This window comes from Anopheles ziemanni, chromosome 3 (genome assembly GCF_943734765.1).
Source record: "Anopheles ziemanni chromosome 3, idAnoZiCoDA_A2_x.2, whole genome shotgun sequence".
NCBI classification, from domain to species: domain Eukaryota; kingdom Metazoa; phylum Arthropoda; class Insecta; order Diptera; family Culicidae; genus Anopheles; species Anopheles ziemanni.
The window spans coordinates 11,396,405-11,423,942 of NC_080706.1; the positions used below are offsets into that span (position 1 = coordinate 11,396,405).

Genomic DNA, 27,538 nt, shown 5'->3' on the forward strand with positions numbered 1-27,538 from the left:
CTTTCTGAGATGGTAGTAGTGCCAGTGTATCGTTTTTCGTTCAGCCTGCCCTGCGTGATGCGAAAAAGAATTGTCCAGTTGACCCAAACACCCATCGAGAGGAACTGCGGAAAACGCCGTGAAGAAAGTACCCGATACTGCGTTTTGTTCGATAGACGGTTTTTGTTTTCTCTTCCGCGGCCTAACACCTTGCTTCTGTGTAGAATTTCGAGCAATGAGGGGTGGAACAAGCAAGCGGACGGTCGGAGAGCAAACCGTGTGACAAAAATAATGCGTGCAAGGTGGTTTTTCGCTTTTGCACAGTCAACAGAAAAAGAATACGCGAAACTCCGCACAGCCGCGTCGCATAGAAGGGCGAACCGTGGTGCGGTAATACATCATTAAACCCTTCAACCGTTTGCAAACCGTTGATGTGTGCTGCGTACTGCAGGGCACTGGATTGCCTTACACCGGGAATCATCAATAGCGTTCTTGGTAGCCAAACCTCCGAACTGTTGGTCGTGGTCTGTCAGAAAGCACTCGGTTTGTTCTACTCTTCAAGCGTCAATCTAGTGTGCTGTAGTGTTTCTCCGAGCTCTTGAACCCGGCATCCTTTTGGCAAAGATGAAATTTTGCTGAACCATCCTCCGGGATGGGGTGCTCCCATCGGTTTATCATCTATCAATCGAAAAGAAGCAGCGGAAAATTGGTGCCGGAATGGTTCCGACCGTGCGTGTATGTTATTTTTCGTTGTTGGTGTGTATGAGTTTAAGAACGCCACACCATATCGACATTCCGCTGTGCGACGTCCAGCTTTCCTTGTCACCAGTTTGTGCTGTTCGATCGAATCAAGGATATATTTTGATGTTTTTTTTTACCTTTCTTTAATGTGTTGTTGTTGCTCTTCACTTTGCCGTCCATGTTTCGAGCAGGCCCGCTGCGTAAATGCTGCGTGCTGTGTGTGTTGTGTGTTGTGTGAACATGGCGTGCGGTATTTCCCAGCGGAAACATGCCACTGTTGGGTGGAGAGAAAAAAAATGCGTACACGAAGAGTAAACAACACACGGCGGCCAACGCGCACTCACAGCGCTAACCGTTTCCTGTGCGATTTTCCATCGGCGATCAACGAAAAAGAAGCTCCTCACACACATTTCCCATCGGATCGCAACGCGATGTTTGTGTTTGGGATTCGCATTCGATAAAAACTGTTCCAGCTGAAGTCAGAGGAAAAAAAAGTAGGAAGCTTGGGGGCAAATTTTTGGCGACCGCATAATATACTTTCTTTCCTCTTCTTTCTTTGGCCTTGCTCTCTATCTTTTTCTCTCTCCCGCGGGGGATCCCTGCCGGTACGTCGACATATCGTCCCCCCCCCCCCCCCCCCCCGCGCCTTATCTCATCCTATGGTGGATTTTTGATCTGAAGGTTCCCTTTTTCATTCCGCGCACTTTTGTTATTTGCACTTCTTTCCCTTTTTCCTGTTGGGAAACGACGGTGAAGGGAAGGTTGGCCAGCTCGATGCAAGCGGCGGTTGTGTTGTAGACTGACCAGTACCAACAGTACGAAAGGAACCGCCTGGCTAACGGAAAGTGTATGCGGAGCGAGCTGCGTGTTAGGAAAGTGCGAAGAGCGTAGCGAAGGAACAACACAAACCGAACGCACTGGGGAATGGTGCGCGCACGGGGTGGCCAGCATTTATTAGCTCCCCCATCATCACCTACCCCGCTCGCCTGCGTAACCGTGCGGGGTTGTGGAGAGGAGGTAATTCTTATGCCTCAATCTCCATCCATCCATCCGTCCATCCATCTAGTCAGTCATCTTCATCCATTTAAATTGATAGAACCTCCTCTAGCGGACCGAGTGCTAGAGAGCAGTGGATAGCAAACCGGACCCCGGAGTGTGTTTGCAATCATCACACCGGAGAAAGAGAAAGAAACGGAAAGAGAGTACCCCATACGCATACATACACACACACACACTCGCCCCACACCCCAAAGATCCGCGAACAGCGGGAATGCGCGCGCGCGCGCACGCGTTCACACGTACCCGCGCACAAACACGCACAGTAAACACACACACAAATACAGCTTACACTTACTTTGGATCGCGCGCGACTTCTGCGATTCGCGAATATTTTCGCAACGACACGGCACGGCGAATAGTAGAAACCTATCTTATTTCTGGACAGGATCTAGCGTGCGGGCAGGAGGAGGAGGAGGAGAAGATGGACAGTGCAAAAATTGGATAGAAAAATGCACCACCACAGCAGCCAGCCGCTGGTGTGTTTGTGCTGGTTCATTGTGGGGCCTTCTTGGAAAACATTTTGCGCCTTTTGGGAAACGACTATTCCCAGCGATTTGTATATTTTCAACTTTGTATGTTTAATTTATGCTCATGCGTATGGTGCGTGTGCGTGCGAGTGTTTGCGTGCACAGTCGGTGGATCGTACATTGCGCTGCTGCTGCTAATATACACGCCATGCCGAAGAAACTGTGTACGTGCGGTGTGTTGTGTGGTGCACAATTTCAGATACCAAACCGACACAACGGCACAAAACCACTCGATTAGACAACGTCTCCCGGCTTCATCATCCTCCGGCCGCACAAAGTTTTGTCACCAAAACACAAGGACCCACCAACACCGCCCGCCGGTCGCGTCGCTTCCCGCGGCATCATCGTCACCCGGTTTCACTCGAAACCGGGAAACAGTTGCTTTTTATCCCGGAACGGCGAGGAAGAAAACATTGCGCGGCATATTGTGCGTACGCAATAGAACAAGAAGAAAATACAGACAATACACACCCTGGAGTTGGACGGGGTGCTCCGGCTGGTTCTGTGGTGGCCTCCAGGGAGCTGTGGCCATTATTATTGGCGTCACCGCCGTTGGGTTGGTTGGATGGTGTTTCAATTTGTTAATAGTTAGTGCGTAGAAGGCCAGCCAGGCTGGCAGTTGAGCGGCGTGGCCTGTTGTTGTGGGTATTGGGCACAATAAATCGCATTTATTATGCGACACTTTTGGTTGGTCTGCTCTGCCGCTAGACGACGAGCTTGTTTCGCACACACCGGCCACTGTTGTGAAATGCCGCATCTCGAAATAATGGTACCCAAAAGGAACGAATTCCTTCCCTCGGAAGGGGGGTTTAGTGTAACGCGAGTGAAATTAGTGCTCGACGCACGTTTCATTTATTGCAAGTATTAAAAAAGTATGAACATACCTTGTTAAGATACAGGAAAAATCTTCAAAAGACTGCAAAGTTAACATCACAAGAATGCCAGAGTGATTTTCTATGGGATTTTCAAAGAATAAAACGGGAAAACTATAATAACCCTTCTAAACCTTCTCTTAACTGTGTTTTTTTGAATTTCTTGTGAAGATTTGATATTGATTATTTTCTTTAGTTCATATGAAAGATTCCTGTTTGATTCTAAACACAGATCCGTGAAAATTTTATCTGATCGGAATAGTCCTGCGGAGAAGTCCTTGAATGGCTTTACCAAGGCGATGTTTTCTTGCAACTATTTATCAAGTAGGCGATATTCCCCGTACTGACGATTTTTGGCACCGTAATAATAGTCGCTTGCTTGGTTGAATGGCGTTTGCTGTTCCGTCATTCGTTCTTTCATTTACACTTTTCAAAGGAATGATTTCCCAATGAATTTCCAGCAGCAAATTAAGTAAGCGCCACCTGGTGCGTAAGTGGTAGTGATTTGTAAAAGCAGAAAAAAAGTATAGTGAAACAAAAGGAGAAAGACAATACCTCGCGTGGTCACATTTGAAGACAACTTTGTGCTTCGTATTCTTCATGTGCGTGGGAGCCCGGGGTGGAAACAGCAGAGAACACCATAGTTCCGAGGGTGCCTATGTTTGGTGGAGTTCCGTACCGATAGTATGTGCGTGCACATTCGTCCACACACAGACGCAGTGCCGGGATTCGTCGTGCCGGTCAAAATGAAAAGTGCAGCGAAACAACATCAACCGTAGATCAGCATCTGGTTTGGAGGTGTTGTGCAAAGGGCGGAAGGGAGCCAAACAGCGAGTGTGGTTGTGGTGCACGGTGCGCTGCAAACCGATGCAGCACCGGTAAGCGACCCTCCTCTTCCAGCCGGCGTCCGCCATCCTGGACAGCATATAGAAGCGCGTGCGTGGGCGCGGGAACGGCAACATTCTGCCTGTGTGGCCAGCATCAGGTGTGAAGTGTATTAGTGGTGGTTGTCAGCGAAGCAATCGAAACCTCGATCGTCGTGGAGAGGTGGAGGAGTCCGAAGGCGAGAAGATCGTCACCTCCACAATAGCACCCTCCTCCATTGGGAGGCAGTTTTGTTGTTGTTTTGGTGACGAGACCGAGTTGAAACCAGAAACATAAACATCACACACGACGCAGCAACTATCAACAACATCGCCGGTGGAAGCGGATATTCAGGGGTTGACGGCTCCCAGAACATCGAGCGTGCAAGTGTGTTGTTTATATGTGTGCAGCCCGAAGCAATAGTGGAAAAAGTGTCGTGTGAAGCGCAAGAGTTTGTAAAATATTATGAAAAAAAGAAACACCACCACTAGCCAGGCCTACACATTTTCGAACGTAAACAACTCCAAATGGTGAAGGATTTTTTATGGCGCTGCTCTCATTTCGACTTAGCATTGTGTTTACAATAGGACTGCTACTGCTGAATGGATTTACCTCCGACACGTCAGGTGAGTGTTGTTAATTTTTTTTGTAAAGGGGTTCGTTTTTGTTGTAGTTATAACCTTCCCAGTGAATTGAAAAAATAAAAATAAACAAGTTAGACACACAAGTCCCAAAACTTTTCTTGACCTAAATGGCCACTTTTGATTGGGGCACTTTTAGTAGGAGCAGGCATTAACGCTGTTGCTTGGTTTATCTGCAACTGACCAATACACGACTGATGCAGAAATCCGATACTCTGGATTACATAAATAGGCTTCTTTTTCAGCGTTTCTCCGCCCGTTTCAATTGCAAATTCAATTAAATTTGTGTTCCGAAATTAAAAAGTTCCGTATTGATTTCAGAGTTGGGCTTCATGTCCATTAGTGACTTCTGATGATAACATTATCGTTGGCAGAGTAGCTGTTCTCAATATTTCTTATCTATGTTTATTGTGCAAGGCTTGAGAATAACGTAACGTGTTTAATGTAATTTTGTGGAAATTTTGTATCGACATTTTGAAATCTTTAACCCCGTTTCGAATTCCTTGGCAATACTCTTAATTTTCCTAGATGAAAATACGACTGACCTATTGACGAACAGTTCCAAAGTTGGCATCGGCCGGGGATGCTGGTTTTGCTGTGCGAAAACCTGACCATACCCACACTGCACACACCAATGGATCCTTTCGGTGCGTCCAGTCGCGTTGCCCCCCCCCCCCCCCCCTCGCCTCTTCGTATCACTCCTACCGTTGATTGTCTTCGTTTGACACAATGGATTTCGCCGTGTGTGCGCACCGTCGTCGGGGTGGTCCACGCGCGGGGACGACCTTTACCACATTCCAGACGCGCGCGGAAGTTTACATTTCGCGTGCGTTTGCACGAACTCCCACGTACACAAACACACCCAAGGCACAAGCATCAACATACGTGGGTGATCTTCTGACACCCCCTGCCCGCCGCCTCTGACGCACAATTGTGTCAAAACAATCAAAATGGCGTGCAAATCGTGGCGCTCGTAGTCGGAGCAGATAATACGGCGAGCAGCGAACCTTCCCCACCAAAAAAAGAAGGAAGGAGAGAGAAAGAGAGTCAACACAGCTTGTTTTAGCTGTTCGCAAGTTGACAACAACAAAAACAACGACGACGGAGGGAGGAGAGGGAGCAATAGTTGGAAGATGCGCAGAAATGGCAAGTGCGTCCGAAGCAGACCAAAATTATACAACCAATTTGCCTAGTAACTCCCATGAATGTCCACAACGGCGAATCATTTGGCATCTACTAAACTGTTTTTCACTTGTTTTCCGAAACGTGCCGTCGAAAAGAAAATCTACTTCGCAAACGGATATCGTTGAAAAGTGCGAATGCTGCGCAGCTGTTCATGTTCAGCATCTGCTTCGCAGGCATATCAGTCCCTTTTTTAAGGGAGTGCATGTGTGTGTGTGTGAAGGATTGAAACGGATTCCATCGAACTACCGGCGTTGGTCAGATGACAGTTCACGCCGGAAAAGCTGTAATTTTCCGGATTGCAATAGAATATCGTTGCATTGCTGCATGCTTTGTAAACCCACCCTTTCCGTTGACGGTAATTCTCAATTTATTCCGTCTGAACCAGAGAAGATTTTTGTAACATATTTTTTCTTTCTTTTATTTGTACAAAATCCTTGCTTAGATCCTTATTGGGTTCATTAATTTTTCAGCGTACTTAATGCAAGGTCCTTAGCCCTTATCTATTGGACCCTTTTTCGGAAAATAATAGGCCTTCTTAATATTCATCATGCTTCAAATGGAAGCGAATTAAATCAATCTCAGTTTAGAATGGCTTAAACTTGTTCCTTTTTGGTTTACAGCAATGTGAGAGAGATACATTAATTTTCCATTTCCATTTTGCTTTGCATTTAATTGGCAACCTATTAACCCATCTGCACAGTAGGTTTTGCACGAAAGATTGGTAAAATGTTACATTACCCCCGAACCATTGCCTCCGTCCCTTGGTCTAGCCCCGAGCAAAGGGGTAAATGGCAAGTTTCGTGCCGGAGCCGAGCATGATAATGTTTTGGCTCATTAATTACCGGAGCCCAAAAACGAAACAAAACAAAACAGAAAAAACCAAGGGCCCAACGCTCGGTGCTGCAATCGTACCGGGGAGCCTCCCACACGTCAGTTCTGCCAGTTGCCTCTGCAGTGCCTTTCTTTCCTAGTCCCAAGGTGTCCGCCAAGGCGAACGCGCAAAAACTCGCACGACTCCGCGCTTGGTCAAGAACTCGTGACGGTAGTGTGCTTTTATTCCTTCCCTTTCTATTAATTCATTATCCATCCGTGCCTGCCCACCACCTCGCTGATCTTACGGTTGTATGCGTGCGTGTGGGGTACGTGTCCACCTCCGCAAAACGCACGCGACTACCGTTCCGGCATATAAGAAAGCTGCCTACAGCCCCCAACTGAAGAGAGGGTGAGGGACAGGAGTGTGTGTCGAAATGTACGTCGCCCGCTTTGTCAGGGGCCCTTTTCGTGGCATGCATCCATCGATCCCCATCCCCCTACGTCTTCACCCCATTTGGACCGCCCACCACGAGGAGGAGGCGTCGTCGTAATGCAACCAATGTGCATCCCACACCAAAACCAAAAAAAAAAAAAACAAACGCTGCCATAAGGACAGGCGAACGTTAAAGGAGTTAAAGGAAGAAGAGAAAAAATATGTTTTTTTTTTTAATCCAAAGGGTTCGGAAAAAAGTTCCATTCTTCTTCACCCCGGTGTGAGTGCCGGAAGATGGATTATGCGGAGAGATAATCCTCGCCGTGCCGATTGTGTTCCATAATGAAATAAATAAATGGAAAATGAAAGACTTTCTGAAGCAAACGCAGCGACTCTCACGCAACGGTGGTGGCAAGTCACATTTTCCCCATCTTCAGGAAACGCAGCCCACGCTCGGGTCGATCTCGAGCTGGGTTGAGCGTCCCCCGGCTTACAAACAACACCCCGGCCCACGCACTCACGGATGCTGGGTAAACTAGTTTTCCGGCCGCCGTCTAACGCATCTCTAATGCACACGTGGTGTCTCGGGTGTACACCGGGGGTAGGCTCGAATGAAAGAGGGAAAAAAGGTGTCACTTCCTTTCGATCACTTATGCGAGCAACGGACTCGATCGCGTGTTTAAGCGTTGGATATCAGTTCTTGTTCGATCATGATGGAATGTAAACAAATTTTCATTATTCAGTAATTTTAAAAGAAGTTCCCATTCTACTTTCATTCGAAACTATCCATCAGAGGAATGTAGAAAACGATATACTCTCAGATAAAAGTAAGAAAAAGAGTCAATCCAAAGTGGAAATGCAAACTCCAGGAGAAGAGTGGACGAATTACCGAAGAAAATAAAGTGACCCACAATAGATGTAGAGCATAGGAGAGAGCATAAAAATAAAACGGAGGCATAGCCAGAGAGAACCCGACGCTGGCGTCGTTCGACGTTTTAAGTGTCGATGCTGCTGACACATGCGTATGCAATGCGTTTCGGAATGCGTGGCGTTGTCCCGTCTTTCAAACGGATCATCCCAACGATCCGGCGCGATATGGCGTGCTTGATCTTGGTTGTCCCACGCACACATTTTCTTTGGCTGTTCGAATCGGGGATAGATGGATGAAAATCTTCAAAACCGAAAGGCTCAAGCCATTAGCTTACATCCCATGGGACGCCCTACGGTGAAGTGTACGGACGGTTTGGGCTTCCCGCGGAGCCTCCTTCCTTCGGTCGCATCGGAAAGAAACAGCCATAGAAAGACGGTGAGGATCGATTGTTCCCGGATGGATGGATCTTGTGTGGGCGTTTGGGCGCGATTCCAACGAACACGACGGGCCTCGTGAGTCAGTGTGGCCATAATGTTGCTGCCAGGGCGAGTGGGTGACTAGTTTTTCGTTAGTTTCCTCAAGAGATCCGGCCGTCTGTCCCTTCCATGTCCTGGTATGCGCTTTTACGGTAAATTTGTACATTTTACACGTTTATTATGGGTTTGTTTCGCAGGAAACCTCTTCGTGAACCAGTAAAATATTTAAAAATATACACTCAGAAGTAGGCAATTGTTACATTTATCTCCAGAATACGAACTACATTGTTCCTGGGCGCATCATTTGTGCAAGGAAAGTCGACATTTACAGTGGGCTGTTAACTAAAATGGTATTAAAAACTTCACTCCTAATCTGCATTCCGTTGGCTTGCTTTTCCTCCTTTCTTTCGACACTTTTTCTCGTCAATTCTCAGTAATTCTGGAAACGGTCGCTGCCTTCCTAGCGATTGGTTCTTCCCGACGCAGTGAAATACGGAATGTCGTTGTGGACCTAATTTGGGAATGCATTCATCCGGAGATTTAAGAACCTGTTTGTCAACCAAACCACCCGGTCTTGTTTTTCAATCTCCTAAATTATGGAACTAGATCACGTCATGGATATTTGTCGCGCGAATGTATGCTTAATCTGCCACGCGAAGGTAACCCAGCCTTTTTTTTTGTTTGATTTCTTGTTTTTGCATTTTTTTAAACAAATTTTTAAAACCAAGTTAGATACAAAGCGCAAAGTAATTGAAAACAAAAAAAATAAAAGTCTGCTCAAGCAGTGATTATCATATGCGAATTGTTTAGATACGTCATGTCGGGATATTTGTGACGAAAATTGTATAACTAAATTAATTAATCACTCGCGCGCCCTGTCCTGGCTGTTAATTTGTAAAAGCAAACTTTTACTCGCCACTCACAACACATTGGAAATGGATGGATGGAACCCAAACATTCAAGCGTTACGTAACGCTTCTAGCTTTCACACTTATTTTTGTGATTCGTTTAAATTTCGATAAAAGTGTTTGTTGGCAACGAAATGCAAAACTCTAGTTGGGATAAATGTATGTAAATAAGTCACTATGAAATTGAATTTATTTTTGTATATTTGCGCACATCTAAAAGAACCGGATTTGCGTAAAAAAATAATGTTTCATCTAGAATGTTTTCTTTCAACTAAATGGAAACTCTAGTTGGAATAAATGTGTATAAATACGTCCTTCTGCGATTGAATTTATTTTCGTACATTTGCGCACATCTAAATGAACCGATTTTGCTCAATAAATTAATACTTCATCTCCAATGTTTTCTTTCTACTAAACGGCACCAATCATATTCCTTCGTATCTCTGTCGATTCCACGAGCGAAAAATCTGGTTTTCGGATTTCGGTTTTACACAAAGTCACGATCTGCTCCGACGTCTGCGGGATAATTTTGAACGATGTGTTAATTTCCTCCAATTAATTATCGTCGCTTTGCGATCACCCAAGCGCACGTGTCAATCGTCAACGATAATGACGATACAGTTGTTTGTGGAGATAAAAAAAAGGCTCACTATCATGCAAATCATTGCAGGCGACGCTCGCTCAAGGCGTTCACGTTGTGGTGCTGGTTTTTGCACTGTTACGTAACGTATTCGAAAATTGCAGATCGAAACTGTAGAAGGTGTAATTTGGCAATAGCTGAACCCAGGAACAAGGATACGGCCGGCATCACCGAGCATATTTTGTTAAAGCTTCATAAAAGCGACGCTAACGACGACTAGGTACAAACCCCCCCCCGCCGCGGCTAGGGATTCCCGCTGCCCCTCGGATCCGGTTGCCGAAAACGCACAGGGACAGGAGGGACCCACAAAAAAGGAACGCCTTAGAAGCGTAAGAAAACGAAGCCCGCGAGAGAGAAAGAGGGAAGAAGTTGCGCCGGGTTGTGGCCGAAGGACCGGGAGACCGGGGGGTGACGCACGGCAAGTAAGTGATGCCGATGCCTGAAGAAACGGGTTGCCGAAAAATTAGACAAAAAAGGGGGTTGACGCTGGCATTTGTTGCTGCTGGCGTTCGGGGGATTCTTTGCGCCATGCGCTCGTTCAGTTGGCCGTGTTTTATTCGGCGTTTAAGTTTTGGTTGCTTCTTCTCTGGTTTTGCTAGTTATAGTGCGTCCTATCGTTTCCATCTCTTCTTCCACCTGGTTCGGTGGTACTGTTAGTTTTATTGAGGTCTTTTTTTTTTTAATTTAAAGATTTTTCTACCTTTCACCCTTCGCGCGGGGTCCCGCTCGCTTGCCCGGGCCCGTCTCCTGCGTTGGGTTTCGCGGTTTATGCTACTCGCCTGCGCGCCAAATGTTGTCTCTTCGGGCGCTTTTTCTGGGCCGACGCCAAGCCAAAACAAAGCCATAAACGCACCGGGCCAGCGGAGGAAATCTCGAACGCGGGTCGCAACACATTGCAAAAACATTTTAGCAAACAAAACGAAAAAGGTAAAAGCAGAAAAACGTGGTAAAAAATATGGCCAAGAATGAATAAAATCGTGTGCCGGTCGTGAATCGCGCAGGTAGAAAACGTCCCAAAAACAAACCAACCCCCTCCTTTCGATGAAGCTCGAGCAGGAGGCGCACTCCTAGGATTGGGTTAGGATTTAGGATTTTTGGCACACAAAGCACATACACGACGCGGGCCTCTACCCATATTTGCCGCCGATCCTTGCCTGTTGTGCTCGCAGTTTTTGGCAATTCTCTGGTCCCTCCCGAACCCGTTTTTCAAGGGTAAGGAACGGTTTCTTTTCGCTTGTCTTCTCCGATGATGCATGTGTTGGAATGGTATTATATACCTCTACCTACCACCGCGGGGAGTGCTTTCTAATCATTCATTCAATCGAGAGCGATAGGGGACAAACTACAGTTTGCATCGCTCAGTCGTCGAACTCGTCAACTAGAAGTGAACTAGAGTGTGTTAAACGATGAAAGCAAATGCGATCAACAAGGAAATTTTAGGCAACCAATATAACATCCAAACAATTTGAACACCAAAAAAAAATCCAATCTTCTACAATAATACTGCTACGATGCTAAATATAAGCCTGTTCATTACCCTCGGGACTAAATTCGGCGCGAAGAGAAATTCGTCGCGAATTAACGCCGAAAGTTTGCGTTAGCGGACTTTTGAATGAAACGTACGCATAATTGCGAGCATGATTTATGTGTTGGTTTTCATTCGCGGAAGGTTGTTTTCTTCGCAAATCTTTACGCCAAACCCCCTTGGATCGTCGCCGCGAAAATGTGTCCGCGATCGGCTTCGCACGCGCATCCTTGCGCGCCCCATGCGGCCAAGATTTTTGTCTCGTTCTCTTCCCGTTGCCCCTTTTCTTCCGCACGGGTTGGTGGTGTCTGGGACAAAAAACGATATGTTTCCTGTTCGCCCTTGTTGCCCTGCGTTTGGTTTTCGCTCAACCTATCGCATTTTAACTACCACAATCCGTCTCGGCATCTTCCTTCAAGCTTTGAAAGCCTATTTTATAGTTTTTATGGTGTTTTTTTGTCTGAGCTGAGTGAAGTGCGTTCTATTTTAACGACGTGGTTTTTGTTGAAGAGGTTCCGCATCAAACTAGAATCATCAGAACACGGTGAAAGTAGTTATATTTTTATCGCCATCATAATAAATCGTAAAGATCCTTACTTATTTAAAAATTATGTGTCGGAGCCAATAAAAAAATCAAGGGGACGCAGATGAAACTGTGACACCTTAAAATATGTGTCTAATTGTATTAGCTCATCTGACAGTAATCTCTACATGAAGGTGCTTTAAACCCCAAAGATTAATCAATCTGTCAACTTCATAAGTTTTTGAGATTCATAAAAGACAAGCAAAAAAAATGGACAAAACACTATCCCAATTTTGTGCACCGTTTCAGATTATCCAAATCCTCATTTATCACATAATTGAATATGTCGAGTTTAGTTAATCAATAGTACACCTTTATGAAGCTTCCAAGATAGTTAAATCCTTTGATGATACTTTCAGATTTATTAACTTATTTAGTTTAAAGAAAAATTTAAATTTATGAATCTGAACAGGAGAAATACTGATTTACATTGATTGCTGAACTACTCTAATAGATCAATCATTCATTTACCATTAAAAAATGATAAATCAATATGAGGCACTACCAAAATCTGGTTTCCCCCAATCATATTCAACTTTATCTGAATTCAACATGTCTGTCCAAAGGGTGCAGTAATGTCAACTAAAGCACTAAGAAGTGATAGACATAAAAACTTAACGAAACATTGGAAACAAATAGAGGGAGAAAAAGAAACGTCCCGTTGGTATTATAAAATATTAATATTATTTACAACCTTCTGGATGAAACGTACAACGAAACACTTCCAATAGCCTTTTCACAGCATTAGCATAGCGCAAACATCTTGCGAGATTCCGGACGTCTATTGTCCGTCACTGTTCCGTCTTAGAACGGCGCAATAACAGGATGGGCCGTTTTTGTTTTGCCGGATATCGTTTCGGTGTCTGCCTATGTCGGTAATATTTCGTCTATTTTCTTCCATCTGCTGGAGGCGTTCGAACCGTGTTGCGCAGACTTAGAAGTCGTAGGCCACTCTCCTAAGAATCGGCGCAAAAGAAGCCAAACACAGATGTTTCGACGGGATTTTTTTTGCGCTCATTATCTTCTTGTCGGTTTTGGTTTTTATTCCACTGACCCACGGAATGTCAAACGCTTCCCGTCGTAGAACTAGAGCTGACCATAGGGGTGTGGAGGTGTCGGCGTCTATGGGTGAAGAGGATTAGGAAACTATAGCCACAGGCATAGAAGAAAACAGGAGAATAAAAGCACAGTAGGCAACACAGAGGCCCATAGCCAGGCACGGTGTGTCCTCTAGACATCCTTGGTCGTCGGGGCCACTCCAGACTGTGCTTTCGATCATGTTGCTTCCCGCTGTTCACGTTCTGCTTCTATGATATGTCTATGGTTCACACCTTCCTATCGGCTTTTTGCTGGCTGGCATCTTGCGTCCGGCCGCTTTGTTCGACATTTGTTTCACACGTGGTGCGTAAGCGTCATTTCCGTATGGCGTCGTTTTGCGCAGTACGACGCACTCTCTTGACCACATGTGAATTGTTGTGACCCCGCAAAGGCTGTTACCAAATGTTGGATAAATAACATAATTTGTACATTCAATTGTCGCGTCTAGCTGGCGCGTGCGTGCGTACGTGCGTATCTGCGAAACTGCTCGCGTTTAGCGGTTACCAACCCCGGTCGACAAGAAAAGTCACATGAAACATGAGATACTTTTCTTTTCCAAACTGAAGATGATCCTTCGCCCCGCGTTCGCCGAACGCGTTGATAACGGTTCAGTTTCCGTTCCAATTTTCATTACGTACTTCATTGTCTCAAGAAAAGATAGAAAGGAGAACAGCTAGCAGACAAAGAGCGAACGACGAAGAGAAACAGTTAGGAAATTTATTAAGGAAACTTCCAAACGGTCGGACGCGTTCCGCGTCAGGGCTCGCTAAATAATTTTGGCGGTTGTGAAATTCGGCTACGCACTTTTTCTGTCCCACGTTCGCTCCATCGCTACGTCTCATTCTTTTTCTCTTTCTCTCTCTCATCCGACATCCCCAAACGCTGTACGCACTCACGCACTACCGGCTAATGGCCAATAGACTCGCCACCACCGAGCGAACTGAGCATCAACCGGGTCAAAGGAAGGTGGTGGAAAGGGCGTGGAAAAAGAAACGGAGTGCCAAATTAGGAAAAGTGCGTATCGATCGATCGTCCGATCGGTGGATGAACGGCGAATGGGCGTTAGTTGGCTTACCTGTGTTTTGGTTTTCTTTCCCCGGCTTCTGGTTGTTTGCGAGTTTTGGCAATCTTTGTTGGAGTATTGGAGCAGAAGGGCGCGGCGGGGGTGCGGGATTTCGTGCCGAGACGGTAGACAACGAAATGGGTGGCCAAAGGCGGCGGGCCTTGGAGTTCAATAAACCTCCCTCCTGGTCTGGTGGAATGTAGCGGACGCCGGTTTTGTGTGGTGCGTTTCTGCCACCATTCGCACGCACTTTTCGTCTTCAGCACTGACGGGTTTATCTTTCTCACGGTCGCCTTTCCCTTTGGCATCCCGTTGTGCGTCCAGCATTAGATGAGGGTAGATGGGCAGACAACTGGCGAACAGTTTGTTTCATAATTTATACTTTAAAACCTTTCTAAATTCTTAATCCAAATCCTTAAACGCGATCTTAATCGCTCTTAAAGGGCAAATAGGATCGATCAAATACCGCGGTGTATGGCCGCCTTTGATCGCAAAGTGCGTTAGATGAGATGCTGCTTTGTGTCGATTTTTCGTTGTTGCGATTATTATCGAGCAAATTGTGGGGGGTTCGTCGCTTAAAGCTCGGTTGAAGTCTTTCCTCTTCAACTCGCTCTAAAAGCATACTTGGTGGTGGTGTTGGCTTGTGGTGTGGTGAGGAATGTTCTAGTATGTTATTTTCTCATTCAAATGCTTTCTCCTGTATAAGAATGAGGTTTGTCTCCTTGAGTGCGATTGTGTTACTTCCCATTGAAGAGGCTACCCAATAGTTCGAATTAGATGGAAAGAGCCGCTGCGAACGATAGTCAAAAGCACCGAAGCATTAGCGAAACAGAGAGGGTCTTTGGTTGAGTAAGAAGGGGCCACACCAAGGGCGGGAGGGGTAGGATGAAGTAAAAGCACATTAATTATGCGTGAGCTCCTTCAATCTTTGCACCACTTCGCTTCCTTGCCACACCACCATAAGAGGTGGTGGTACGTTTCTTCTTGGCTTCTTTGAGTGATCTGGTGTGGTTTTCCATCTTCCACACGCTTTCTGCGACCTCTTCCTGTGGAATGAAATCCTGTTTGCTTGTCAAGATTTCCCTTTTCCTCTCCTTATCGTATCCCCACCGGCTTTTAATCACTTTTTAAGCCATCGATTCGAACAATATCTCTCTTTCCTGGTTCAATATTTCGCAACACGCTTCCCTAGGTTCACGCATAAACGCGCAACACATACACACACACAGGCAGGTACATTTAAACATGCGTTGTTCATTTCTCTACCCGTTTCTTCATGCTCGCGGATCGATTCTTTAAAATCGATCGTAGAGCAAACTCTGGAATGTGCGTGTGCCTTTTTATTGTTGTTGAATTCCTGCGTGCGATCACCACCTCGCCCGATCCGTGCCGGCATGGTGTGACGGAAGGGAGCGGCCGGGAGAGACTATTAAATCCGATGGCTGGCATAAAACTGACACGGGTAGAGGCCGCCACTATCTCCTCCTCGAGGAGGTTGATTTCCCTGGTGAAAGAATGCTGTTTTGAGTTTAACCTTTTGTCATCAAACGAATAACTTGGATCGCTCGCTGAAACTTGAACTTTAAAATATTCAATACGGAGACTTGGCAACCGTTCCGATTAGACAAACAAATTGTGAGAAAGCTTGTAATCATTAATGTAGTTTTAAAAGAAGAGATTTCTGTAGGTTTCAAATATCAATATAAAACTATTCGTGATTCAACGGTTCCCCATGAAGCTGTGCCCAAACTCAAATATTCTAATAGAAGCTCAGCAAAACTATTTGTATAACAAGTCATAGTAGAAGTAAGTAAATGCAAAAAAGAAATAGGATTATTGTAATGATCACGATAACATGTTTGCAACTGTAAACTTTAACTTAAGCATTACAAAAGAGAACTCAAGAACAATTTAAGAAACAATAAAACGTTGCATAAATAATAACATAAATGTACAAAGAACGCGTTTCAAACGTATGTTGAAACTATTGATGTGTTAGCATAATTTTACGCACCTTTCTTGTGCTTGGTACCTGGCAAGCATACATTCCCTTGCGATCGAGTTTTATTTTCCTCCATCTTGTAGTTGGAGATCAGCTCAAATCAAACCATGGAAATGGACCGGGAAGCTCCACTGTTCCATAATTCATGTCGGGTAGAACTTTTTCGGGGACAACCGTGTTGTGTCTAGGATGGCAATAAAAACGGAGAATAAAACGGTGTCTATGCCTAATGTGTGTTGCTGGCGCTACAGACAGTTGTCCAATTTGGTTGTCCTTGAGATTGAGACTAGTTTTAAAGGCAGATTGTCTGGGTCCCTCACTTGCCCGTCGCTCATTACTATGGATTACGCAGTGCCGATCACACTTCGGATCTTGTTTTCATTTTCATCAGCGAAGCCATTTTCTAGGACTTGTTTGACTCAAAACGGAATACGGTTTAGCAATGCCCTCAACAATCTCTTGGTTTTTTTTTCGACCAAGCTTCTCAGCTGTGAAACTTATCAACTTTCGACGTTCATATGCTGGCCAATTGTTCTCTACCTAGGCCTGATGTTTCTATCAATTCTCTTGAAAGAAATGTTACTAAAAAGGCCAGCACACTGACTAGGGTTTAGATGTGTTTACGATGATATCATTGGACCGTAAACGTAGCACCTTTGTTGTTCAATGTTTGGCACTGCTGCCCAAGAGGTGACTTCATAAAATTAGCCAATTAAAATTCCAAAGACCCTACCCAAACACGGTATGTGCAAGATCTTTCCTACGGCATTTGAGCGATGGAACTCGCGCAGAAAAAACAGAAAGTCTTTCTTAACCGCCCCGACAACAGCTCAATCATGTGCGACCGTTGATTGGAGTGACTTGCGTGCGCTATGAATGCGTGTTTACACTGAGCTGCTTCATTGCCAGATTGATATTGACTTACATTGTGCTACTGTACTGGTTTTGCCATATTATTTATTTATTGGTTAAGCTTTTTTTGCGCTTGTTGCCGACGCTTTCCTTGTTGCCGCCGCCGCTCGTAGCTGTTTGTTTGTTGTTTGTTTGCCTGTTTAGTTTCTTTCGCGTCGGTTTGGTTTTTGAACGCACAATTTACCCGAATCAATCAATCTCGAGCCATCAAGCGAGACATGGTACGTCGCGCGGGATGTTTCTATTTTCCATCAGCCATCCCGACGGCTGGATGAGATGCGTAAGGTAAATAAATTATCGTCCCTTTTCGCGCGGTGCGTCGGTGTCGAAACTTCCTGTGAAAGACATCTGTCGCACAAATAAACAACATAGTAAAAGGAGTCGCAGTAGTGCACCCGTCGCACGAAAAGGTGTTCCATAAATAAAGTCGAAAGCGCGCGTACACAATGCGTGGCATCGCGATCGCCACATTGACGGATGATCAATCAATGCCGTTAGAGAATTTTTCTTTTTGCAAAAGGGTTCATATATGAACATATCCAGCAATCGGAACGAGTTTTCCCATCCTGCACGCAAAAGCCCTGCTAAACATCGGCAGTTTTCGCGATGTTAAAAAATAAAACCAACAGCGATTGAAGGGGGGAAAATTCCGCCGCGGTACCTTTTAAACGGCCCCGGAGTGGTTGCACCTTCGGTCGGTTTTGTTTAATAAATTTGTTTTGTTAATAAACGCTGCTGGTCACGGACTGTTGGCTGATTTTAATCGGCGCTGCGGTTGATTTATCTCTTTCCCCGACATCGATCGTACATCGATCAATCCCCGGACAAGCAAAAGGGGAGAGGGTGTTTGTTGTTGGCACTCTGGTGCTACATGCTTTACCGGGCGCACCCCACTCCCCTCCCATATCCCATTTTCACCCACGCACATTTTTTTATTTGCAACTAAAATGTGCATGCCCCCCGACAAAGGACAAAGGACGCGGTATGTTTAAATATCGCGAGGAAAATAGCGGGGCAATGTTGGAGGGTGGATGGAAAAATCCTTTTAGTTAAACTGTCAAAAGCGCTGCGCAAACAAAATATGTAACTATGTAATGAGTTGTAGTGTGATGTTTTACTGTTTTGCATAGATCGTGCCGTTGTGCACGCTTTCCGACGGCATGGAAAACATACAACAGCTCGTACCGTGGCCGGGCGTCGATTAAAGTGGTTGAAGTGACGTCGAACTGAGGCGCAAGCAATGGTCCAGATCTTGGGAAAGTGAGCACCCGTCAAATGTTCGCCGCTTATGCTGCGTGCGTGTTGCAAATGGCAGGAAGGAGCACGCACCTTTTAGCAGCTTTTCCCCTCACATGCATGCACTTTCTTCCTCCAGCTCATGTTTTCCCGGGTGGCTCGTTTGTTTGATACATTTCGGTGCGCTTTTATTAATGCTTAGTTTTATTGAAGACCCCGCCACTCTCCGCCTAGGGATCCGTTTTCCACGAGCTCGGTAAAAAGGCTCGTTTGATCTTGGAGGAGTGCACTCTGTGTGTGTTGCAGTTGTGTGTTGCTCGGCATGTTTTATGTAATCTACCCGCGCAACATGTGTGCGAAAGAGCGAACGAGTGTGTGTCTGTGTGCGATCGCGGAAAAGCCGTTTCGCCCCAGCGAAAATTGCATTGAAAGGAAGCAAGGCAAACGTTGCTGCGCCTCGTGCAAAGCGCCAGGGCCTGGTGCATCCGGACTGCAGCATCCCCCCCGTTTCCCGCTGCTGCCTGCACAACCCATCAAAGGTTGCGGTGGGTCAGGGTGGCGTGCTGCGTGCGGCTGCATATCATCGTCATCGTCGCGTTTGCATCGTGATGCTGCCGTCTCTTTCGTTCGGCTCAACAGAGCGGTCTACTTGGATGCGGTTCCGCGGGTGGTCGAGAGTACCCGTGGACGACGGGGTGAAGGGGTGGGAGAACAAAAATAAACCCAACCGCGCACATATGACATGCGCGCGCCGCCTCCCGCTGGAGCAGTGTAGAGCAGATCGTTGGTGCAGTTTCTCGTGGTCTGATTTCTTCCCGTGTCCGTTCGAAAGTTTGTTCCTCGAAGTGGGTCCACTTTGAGCCAATGGTTTCAATCCCTTTGCAAACGTTCTGTGTCATTTGATTAAACCAGTTTTAATCATCTAGTGAAAATTCACTTTCTCTTCATAACTTCTAACGCAGTGAAGCCTAAAACCAGGTTAATATAATGTTGTACTTATCGTTTAGTTGAGAAATTTGCAGTGAATGTTTGCGGTTTTCTTTCGATTAATTGTCATTGTCAAGGCTAATCGCTTTTCTAATTCATATTTTTCTTATCATTTCGCGAATAACGACTAATGTTGGTCTTATCAGCTCTCTTGTGCCCTAGCTCTATCATCGATACTGAACACGCTTGCAATTGATGTGTTTGATATCACTTTTTCAAAGACTTAATACTATAACACAAAGTGGCATGTGTTGTGGCGATTTAGCTTTCACTATTTTTGAAAAATCGCGACGCCGTGATCATTCTGGATGCTGCTCCAAAGTTCTCTCAATTCCTACTAATCTTATTTTTTTTGACAATCCTTCACAGCAGAATATATTACAAAGTAACTTTGCAGTTATATTTACGTTTTTCGATAGTCTGGTGATTATTTTTCTCATTGTGCTAATTTCATGCGCAATTTTTGTCATATGTTAGACAATGACAAAAACATCACTTTTCTTTGAAAATGGCGGTTCTTAATGTCCTGCAATGTCTATTTGGAAATCAAAAATTTTTTTCGGCAATAAGACATTACACTGACCTTTAAAAAAGAGTTTGCATAATTATTTATCGCATCTTTAAACTGCCTGAAAAAAACAGTAGATACTAACGAGAGGTCTTTTCTTTTCTTTTCGCAGTGCTTGCCTTCGTTAACGAGGAAGGACCGGAGCGGCTACGGCTAATAGCCGCTCCACCGTCGCACGTGATCGTGACCAGCACTCGCAGCTCGCCCGTGTACCTGCCATGCCAGGCCGAGCTTGCTCCCGACACGACCGACGACATCCCGAACAGCAGCTACGGCGACGACTACCCGGACGAGCACAACGAGGAGGACGATGAGGAGGAGGAGGACGACGAAGGCTACGACGAGGATACGGACGACCAGGAGGACGAGGAGGACGGCTTCCTGCCGCACACGGCGCCGCTCCTCAACAACAACGACCTCTCCCACGACGAGCGTTCGCTCCATCGACTCCAGCGTCAGCAGCCGCCAGATGTATTCCAGCGGCAGTATCGGGACTACGAAGGTGACGAGGTGAGACGGCGCCGGCGGCGGCGGCGATACGTGCGGACCCAAGGTCGAGGGTTCGCCGGCAGGGGCGGATACTACGGTGGCGGTGGCCTGGCGACCTTCGAGTACGTCTGGTACCGGAATGGGCTGGAGTTTCTGACCACCTCGTTCCAGAACCAGAACCATCGCCAAACCCACAAAGGCTTCCGGCTGTTCGAAAATGGGACGCTGCGCATCCCGTACAACCGGCAGAACGCGAACATTGCGGCCGGCGTGTACCGGTGCAAGGCGACCCTGATCCACCACAATCCGCGCAACCACGGCCAGGGTTCGATTCTTTCGACGGAGTGCACGGTCTCGATTGCCTGTAAGTAGTATAGCGTTTGTTGTCGGAGGCTGGCCTCATCGTATTGGCTCCCTAACGTTTGTTTCTTTGCTCATTGTTGCAGACCTTGACCGAGACAATGGAATCAACTTCCCGAACAACACCATCACGGTGCGAGCGTGCGAACCAACCATCCTGCCGTGTCCGTTCCAGAGTTATCCGGCCGCCAACATTACTTGGTCGGTGAACAAGACCACGATACCGCTGCAGGGCGGCTATGGTAACACGAAGGATGCTAGGTACGCACTTCCTCAAACTATTTCCGAACAGAAGGGACACAACTTATTTCAATGTTTTGACTTGCCTGGTCAACATCGACTAAATAATTCAAATCAAAATTAAAACAAGAAGATTACTAGAAAAAGAAAAATAATTTCTCTGGAAATCGGTTTCTTCAAAAAGAATCCACTTAAATTGCTGAACCACGTATGACAACTTACTGGAAATATTGCGGTTAATTCATAAAGCGGATAATACGCTTCGGAATAGTCAGAAGCCTTTTATTGCTCAAAAATAAATGTTTGTAACTTGTGAATCCAACAAAGTAATAATTTACACTTTGGGAGTTTAAAATTCTATCCAGATGCGGTTCCGACTTCTTACAATTTGGTTTTTGACGTGACATTTCCGTTTTTTCACTTTCAGATTCTTTCTCCTGCAAAATGGAAGTCTCCTTATCAGTGACGTGCAGCTAACGGACAGTGGCCGGTATCGGTGCAACGCTTCGAATCTTTACGTGGCAAAGAACTTCCGCAGCTCCAGTGTAAATCTGGTTGTGAGCGCCACGGCACCAAGCAGCGCACCGCAGACGACAGGAAACCATGTTCTGATGCCGCCACTGCAACCCTTGCAGCTTTCGGTGCCAGCCGGGAACACACTTCGCCTACACTGTGCCTGTTACTACTGCAAACCGCAGTGGACTTTCACCCCGCGCCACAGCCAAATCCCGATCCCGCTGGACAACTTAACGCACCAGGTCATGTTCGTGAACGCATCCGTCGAGCGGCACGAAGGCTCGTTCACCTGCCGCTCGTCACCGGACGCTACGGCGGAACGGCAAACGTTCAACGTGACCGTCCTGGTAGCACCGACGTTTGTCAGCCGGATCTCGTCGTACATTTCGTCGGTCGTTGCGTCGATGACGTTCAACTGCAGCGTGTCGGGCAATCCGCCACCGACTGTGACCTGGTACAAGAATGGGCGCGCGATTCGCAGCAACTACATTATGCACTACGCGTATCCGCTGCTGCGCATCAACACGCTCGACCCGGAGGACGAAGGTTTGTACCAGTGCGTGGCGAAGAACGCGGCCGGTGAGATCGCCGCCTCGACGTACCTGACGATCCGGGACAAGCAGAAGTATCGGCACAAGGCCAAACGCTTGGACGCGATCCGGTGCTTCCCGATCGACACGACCAGCTTGTACTTAACGTTTAACGTGCCGAGCCACGCTAACCCGGGCATCGAGTACGTCATGTACTACCTGGCGGGTGATGACCCTTTTCGCTGGTTCAGCTCACCGCCGACGCAGCTGGCCGCAAACGGCAGCCTCCGGATAACGGGCCGAATGGTAGAACCGTTCCGGAACTACACGGTGTTCTTGCGCGCTTGCTCGGTAAGCGATATCTCCGGCACGGAAAACATTCTGGGGGGCGGCACGCCCGGCATGAAGAAGGTGATTCCGTCCCGGCTATCGCAAGGTGTCCAGTGTGCATCACAAGGATGTAGGTTTCAATTTTGTCCACTTTTCACCCCTTTCACTCTCTCTACATCTAAACATTATGTTTTTTTGCACGATCTTGTAGATCCGATTCTGTCGACATTTTTCCCCAACAACGGTATCTTCATCTGGTGGCCGAAGTACGAGGGAGTGGAACCGACGGCATTTACGATACAACTGCAACACGATGGTAATGGCAGTTTAACCAGCTTCACCGAACAAATCATCGGCACTGTGGACCCGCTGGACGACTACATGACGTACGAGGAAGTGGAGCCGCTGCTGGGCAAGATCGCTGCGAAAACGAGCCAACACATGGACTGGCTGTGGAACGACGACGAGGGAGATGTTGTGAACGAAGAAAGCGGTGTGGGACGTAGGAGACGTCGCCGCCGCCAAAGCCACCAGCGGGAGAACCGGCACGAACAACACGCGTTCGATCTGTCCAAGGATCGGAAGCAAATCTTTGGTTGGCTAGCGACGAGCGGTGATGCGGTCGATGTCGACGTGGCACTTCAGGTCGATGCGGAGGGCAACCGAACGAATCTGTCCGATGTACAGGCGGCGATGGCCGCGGCCCAACAGTCCGCTAGCGCTCAGCAACAGCAGTCCGCCACGATGGATGCATCCGGTAAGCGGACCGATGGATTGACCTACGACGATCCGCAGTTCCGCAAAACACACCGAGAGATAACGGTGATGCGGGTGAAGGTGGCGGGCAATGTGACCGGTATTCTGCTGCCCAACATGCGGAGCGTTAAGGTGCGCGTGCTCGGTTCGATCGCTCCCGATGGCGAACCATTGCAGCAGGACTTGCGCTATGTTTTGTGGAAAACGGTAAGTAATTCACAAACCTTCCCCCTAGCAGAACCTCAATCTTCACTCATTTGTTCAACTCTCCCTATTTCGTACAGATTGACACGGCGGCCCCGAGAACCGATGCCATCAACCGGTTTCAGGCGAGCCACATCGATGCCCGTAGTGTCCAATTCACTTGGAGTCGATTCGTTGCGACCAAGGCAGTCAATCGGTGTCTGCAGTTGTGCTACAAGAACGTCAACCATGACGTGATCCTGCGCGGTGGCTCCAGTCGGTTCGATTGCCAAAAGATGTGAGTCCGTATAGTAGGGCTGGCAGAGTGGGAAAGAGAAGATTGATTTCCTATACGGGTCAAATATGAACATACCATTTATTCAATTATTTCTTCCGCTTTTATTACAGTCCCAAGGATGGGTCACACTTTAACGTAAAGGATCTACTTCCTCTAACCATGTATAAAGCTTTTCTTAAACCTTGCGAATCGAAGGAGGCACTGAGCGACATAGTCGACTTTCAAACGAAGCATGATGGTATGTTAACTGCTCCATGGTGATATAGTAGAAGAACCATTCAGTTTTTATTTTGTTCTTTCTTTTAGTCCCTGGTCCGGTGACAAATCACGAGCTGGATCGCTCGAGCGGAACGATCAGCATTACCTGGGGGCCGCCCGAGAAAAGCAATGGTGTGCTGCAGGGCTATCTGATCGAGTGGATCAACGAGGAAAACACGCAGCATGCGGCCAACCTGACTGCCAACGCCACCAGCTTCACCTTTCCGAACGTAACTTCTAACGAGCGCATCAACATCTCGATCCGTGCGCTTAGCAGCTCTGGCCTCGGGATCCCAATCTATCTGAACATGAAAAACTACTACCCCCCGGTCAACCCGCCTGGAAAAATAGGCTCGGGCGGTGCTCTTTCTGCTCACAGTATGCGATGGCTCACACAGATTTTGTTCGCCGTCATCATGCTCCTGTTTTTAATTCTCATCGCAACGTGGCTCTGGTTCGTTCTGCGCCGAAAGGCATGTAAGAAGGCCTCAAATGGAGCCGGCTCGGGTAATGCTGGAGGTGCTGCAGGTGGCAGTGGTGCGACGCCCAGTAGCGATGGCCGACATCACCATCATCATCATCATCATATGGTCACCGACGGGTCTGCGGTACAAATGATGGGCATACTGTCGAGCTGCAATAGCGATATGCATGAGATGCAAACGTTGATTCGCCCGAACAACTGTTCTCATCCGAATGGAGGATTATCGATTCCGAATGGCTTCGGCGGTGGTAGTGCTGGTAGTCTATCCTATGCTAATTCTCCTCCACTAGGCACAAACGTACTCCCGGTTGCCACAAGTCTCGTGGTTCGGAATCGATCTCAACCGGTTAAAAACTTTTCACCAACGACGTGCGATACGACAATTAACGTACCACTTAACGTCACAGTTCCTGCACCGCACGTAAACGGTACAAATGACTACGCTACCGCTATGGCTTCGTACAAAGAGCTGTTGGGTCGAGAACGGACAGACACCAGTTGCACCGGGTGCTCCGGGGAATGCAACAGGGAAGGTTGCGGCAGTATACATATACGAAATCCAACGGCGCTGGCCTCAAACGATGCTTGCGTTGTAGTTTCTGCCATGTCTCCAACAGACGTCATGTCGAGCGGAGATGAACTTCATAACCAGAAAAGCCCCGAGGTAAGAGTTCAGACATTACTTTTTCGAAAAAAGGTTTTAAATTTTGATGATAGATAGGAAAAAATTTAATTAAACAAGTTGTTTCTTTTTTCTCTTCCTTCATACAGTATTTAGCAGCTTGTGGATCCAGCACATCCACGAATAAGAAGGATTCTGATAGGATTTCTTCAACAACCCTCGCAACAACCGGTGAACGTAAGCGATCACCAACCTTGTCCTTCGCTTCCAAATCCTCTCGTGCTGCCATACCGTCGACGTCGATGCCGTCGTCATCACCAACGTCCTCGTCATCGTCGTCGTCCTCGTCGTCATCTACGTCCACATCCTCATCCCCGTCGTCCTCGGCAACGCCGTCGTCCTTAACACCCGCCTCCTCACAGTACGTTATGAAATCTCGCTCCCCACTGGCACTCGATAGTAGCCAACGTAGATTATTAGATACAACCCTAGATAGTAACACAAGCACCACTAACGTAGCGGAAACGGATGTCGCACAGCGACCGAAACCAAAACCACCAATATCCAACACACAACAAACACTACCAGTAGAAATTTACGATTATGCAACGAACTGTGATGACGAGCAGGTAGGTGTCCGAGACAACAGCCGGCAGCGGCTGCTCCTGGCGGAGTGCAGCGACGAGGTGCCTGAAATCGTTAGTACCGTACTACCACGTGGCGTGTTGCGAAACGCTGGTCGCACGCAGGAAGCAACCGACGAACTAATCCGGCAACAGAATGCCGTAATCTCCCTGCCTCGGTCTCAGATGAACCCGATGGTCACGTCCTACCGTGAAGCGAACGGTGGAGCCGACGTGTCATCACGACCGGAGCAAATCATACAATCCTATAGCCTAAAGAGTGATAACGACGCCGAAGACGACGACGACGAGCAAGAAGAAAACGATGACGAAGACGACGAGGAGCTGGATAACTCCGCGTCGTTACTGAACACGAGCAGCCTCAGTACAAAACCCCTCCATCAGCAGAACCACACCTCCAGTTGGAACTTCCGGCGACCGATCATCGGCCCGAACGGATAGACGAGTTTCCTCCTGTGCGAAAGATATGTTTTGTCGGATTCGCAACCGATCGCCGCCCCTCAGGTACAACCGTTTATGTTATAGTTTAGCGCCGATGAGGTACTGTTTTTACTACCGTTTCTGTGTCGTTAAGAACCCTTCTACCTAGTGGCCGTGTACCACCACCTTTAACTCATGTTTCGGTAGTTTGGTACCGCCATCGCCCGACAAGCACCGTGTTGCACGTGTGTCTATGTATGCGAGTAGTATACATTTTGTTGAAAAGGAATAGAACAGAAGAAAAGAGGACAAGCGCCACCATGACAAGTTGTTCGACGTTCTCTCTAAGACTAGATGAGGACTAGATGCAAAAAAAGGTTCGAATACTAGTGTGCAGAGTAGGAATCGAGAGCTACTAGTAGGAAGAAAATGAGCAGAGGCTTTATATTATCATAATATCGTTCGATAAGTAATTTAAGGCATTATCTTAATTTTATTTCATGGCAAATTCTGTTCTTCTAAAATTAGTAGTTTTTGTTCAGTATACCCCGTCCCATCCTCTCTCCGGTGCTCACCCATCTAATCGTTTGTTTTGTGCATCCTTCACATTGGCGCTATTTACGGTTTAAGAGAAAAAAACACATAATACGTTCCGGTTAATAACCCAGTTCTCATTCGATTTTAATCTTGGCAAAGGACCAAAAGCAAACTACTATCCTGGTGTGTAATCATGGCCCCATGCTCCATTCTTGTTTTTTATATCGGTATATATTTATAAAGGCAGCCACAAACGCCGTCGATTCTCCTATTATGTTACAGAGCACTTTTTCAACATTTAATAGATTAAACTTATCCAAACGTGAATGCTTCACGTGCGCCACTAAAAGGAAACTTAAAGTAACCTGCTCCATAGTGTGATCTACAGTATTGTTCTTTTAATTCAATTCTCGCATTTGTTCCATGATGTTGTTCTCGCAACATAGGCACTGGCCGGCTAACCTTTGTTGATGTATTTTTAAATCATTCGTGGCACAATTTGCGGTTGAAACGTGTACATTAAAATCCCGTGCCCCCTTACCCTCGAAGAACCAATTGAAACTCCCGGCGGGGACAGTTTGAAGAAGTACATACCGACTAAATAGAATCAGAATACTCACATAACAAAACTGAAAGTTTTAGTTTGTTGCCAAATAACATTGACATCCAATGAGGCGGTGCATATAGAAAACCATACAACCAACACAAGCACACCCCGTTGTTAACAACAATAGGAGAAACAGGATAATATGCGCAAGTTGCATATACTACACTTGATCGGAAGAGGTTTTGCGATGTGATCTGCCAACCCTCGGACAACTAATGTAACTGGTCTAATTTTATACATCTATGATAATCTCATCATCCCACCAAAGAACTAACTAGTGT

The 27,538-nt window shown here is 46.8% G+C and overlaps 1 protein-coding gene across 1 annotated transcript; it reads left to right on the forward strand.

Annotated features, from left to right (window-relative positions):
• Window positions 1-4,311: 4,311 nt before the first annotated feature.
• On the forward strand, window positions 4,312-26,666 carry LOC131284066 (uncharacterized). The gene is made up of 9 exons (XM_058312920.1): window positions 4,312-4,668; window positions 20,096-20,836; window positions 20,919-21,093; window positions 21,500-22,578; window positions 22,660-23,411; window positions 23,489-23,685; window positions 23,796-23,923; window positions 23,992-25,091; window positions 25,199-26,666. Exons 1-9 carry the CDS (start codon window positions 4,587-4,589, stop codon window positions 26,132-26,134), a joined length of 5,190 nt encoding a protein of 1,729 aa, XP_058168903.1. The 5' UTR covers window positions 4,312-4,586; the 3' UTR covers window positions 26,135-26,666.
• The last annotated feature ends 872 nt before the right edge of the window (window positions 26,667-27,538 follow it).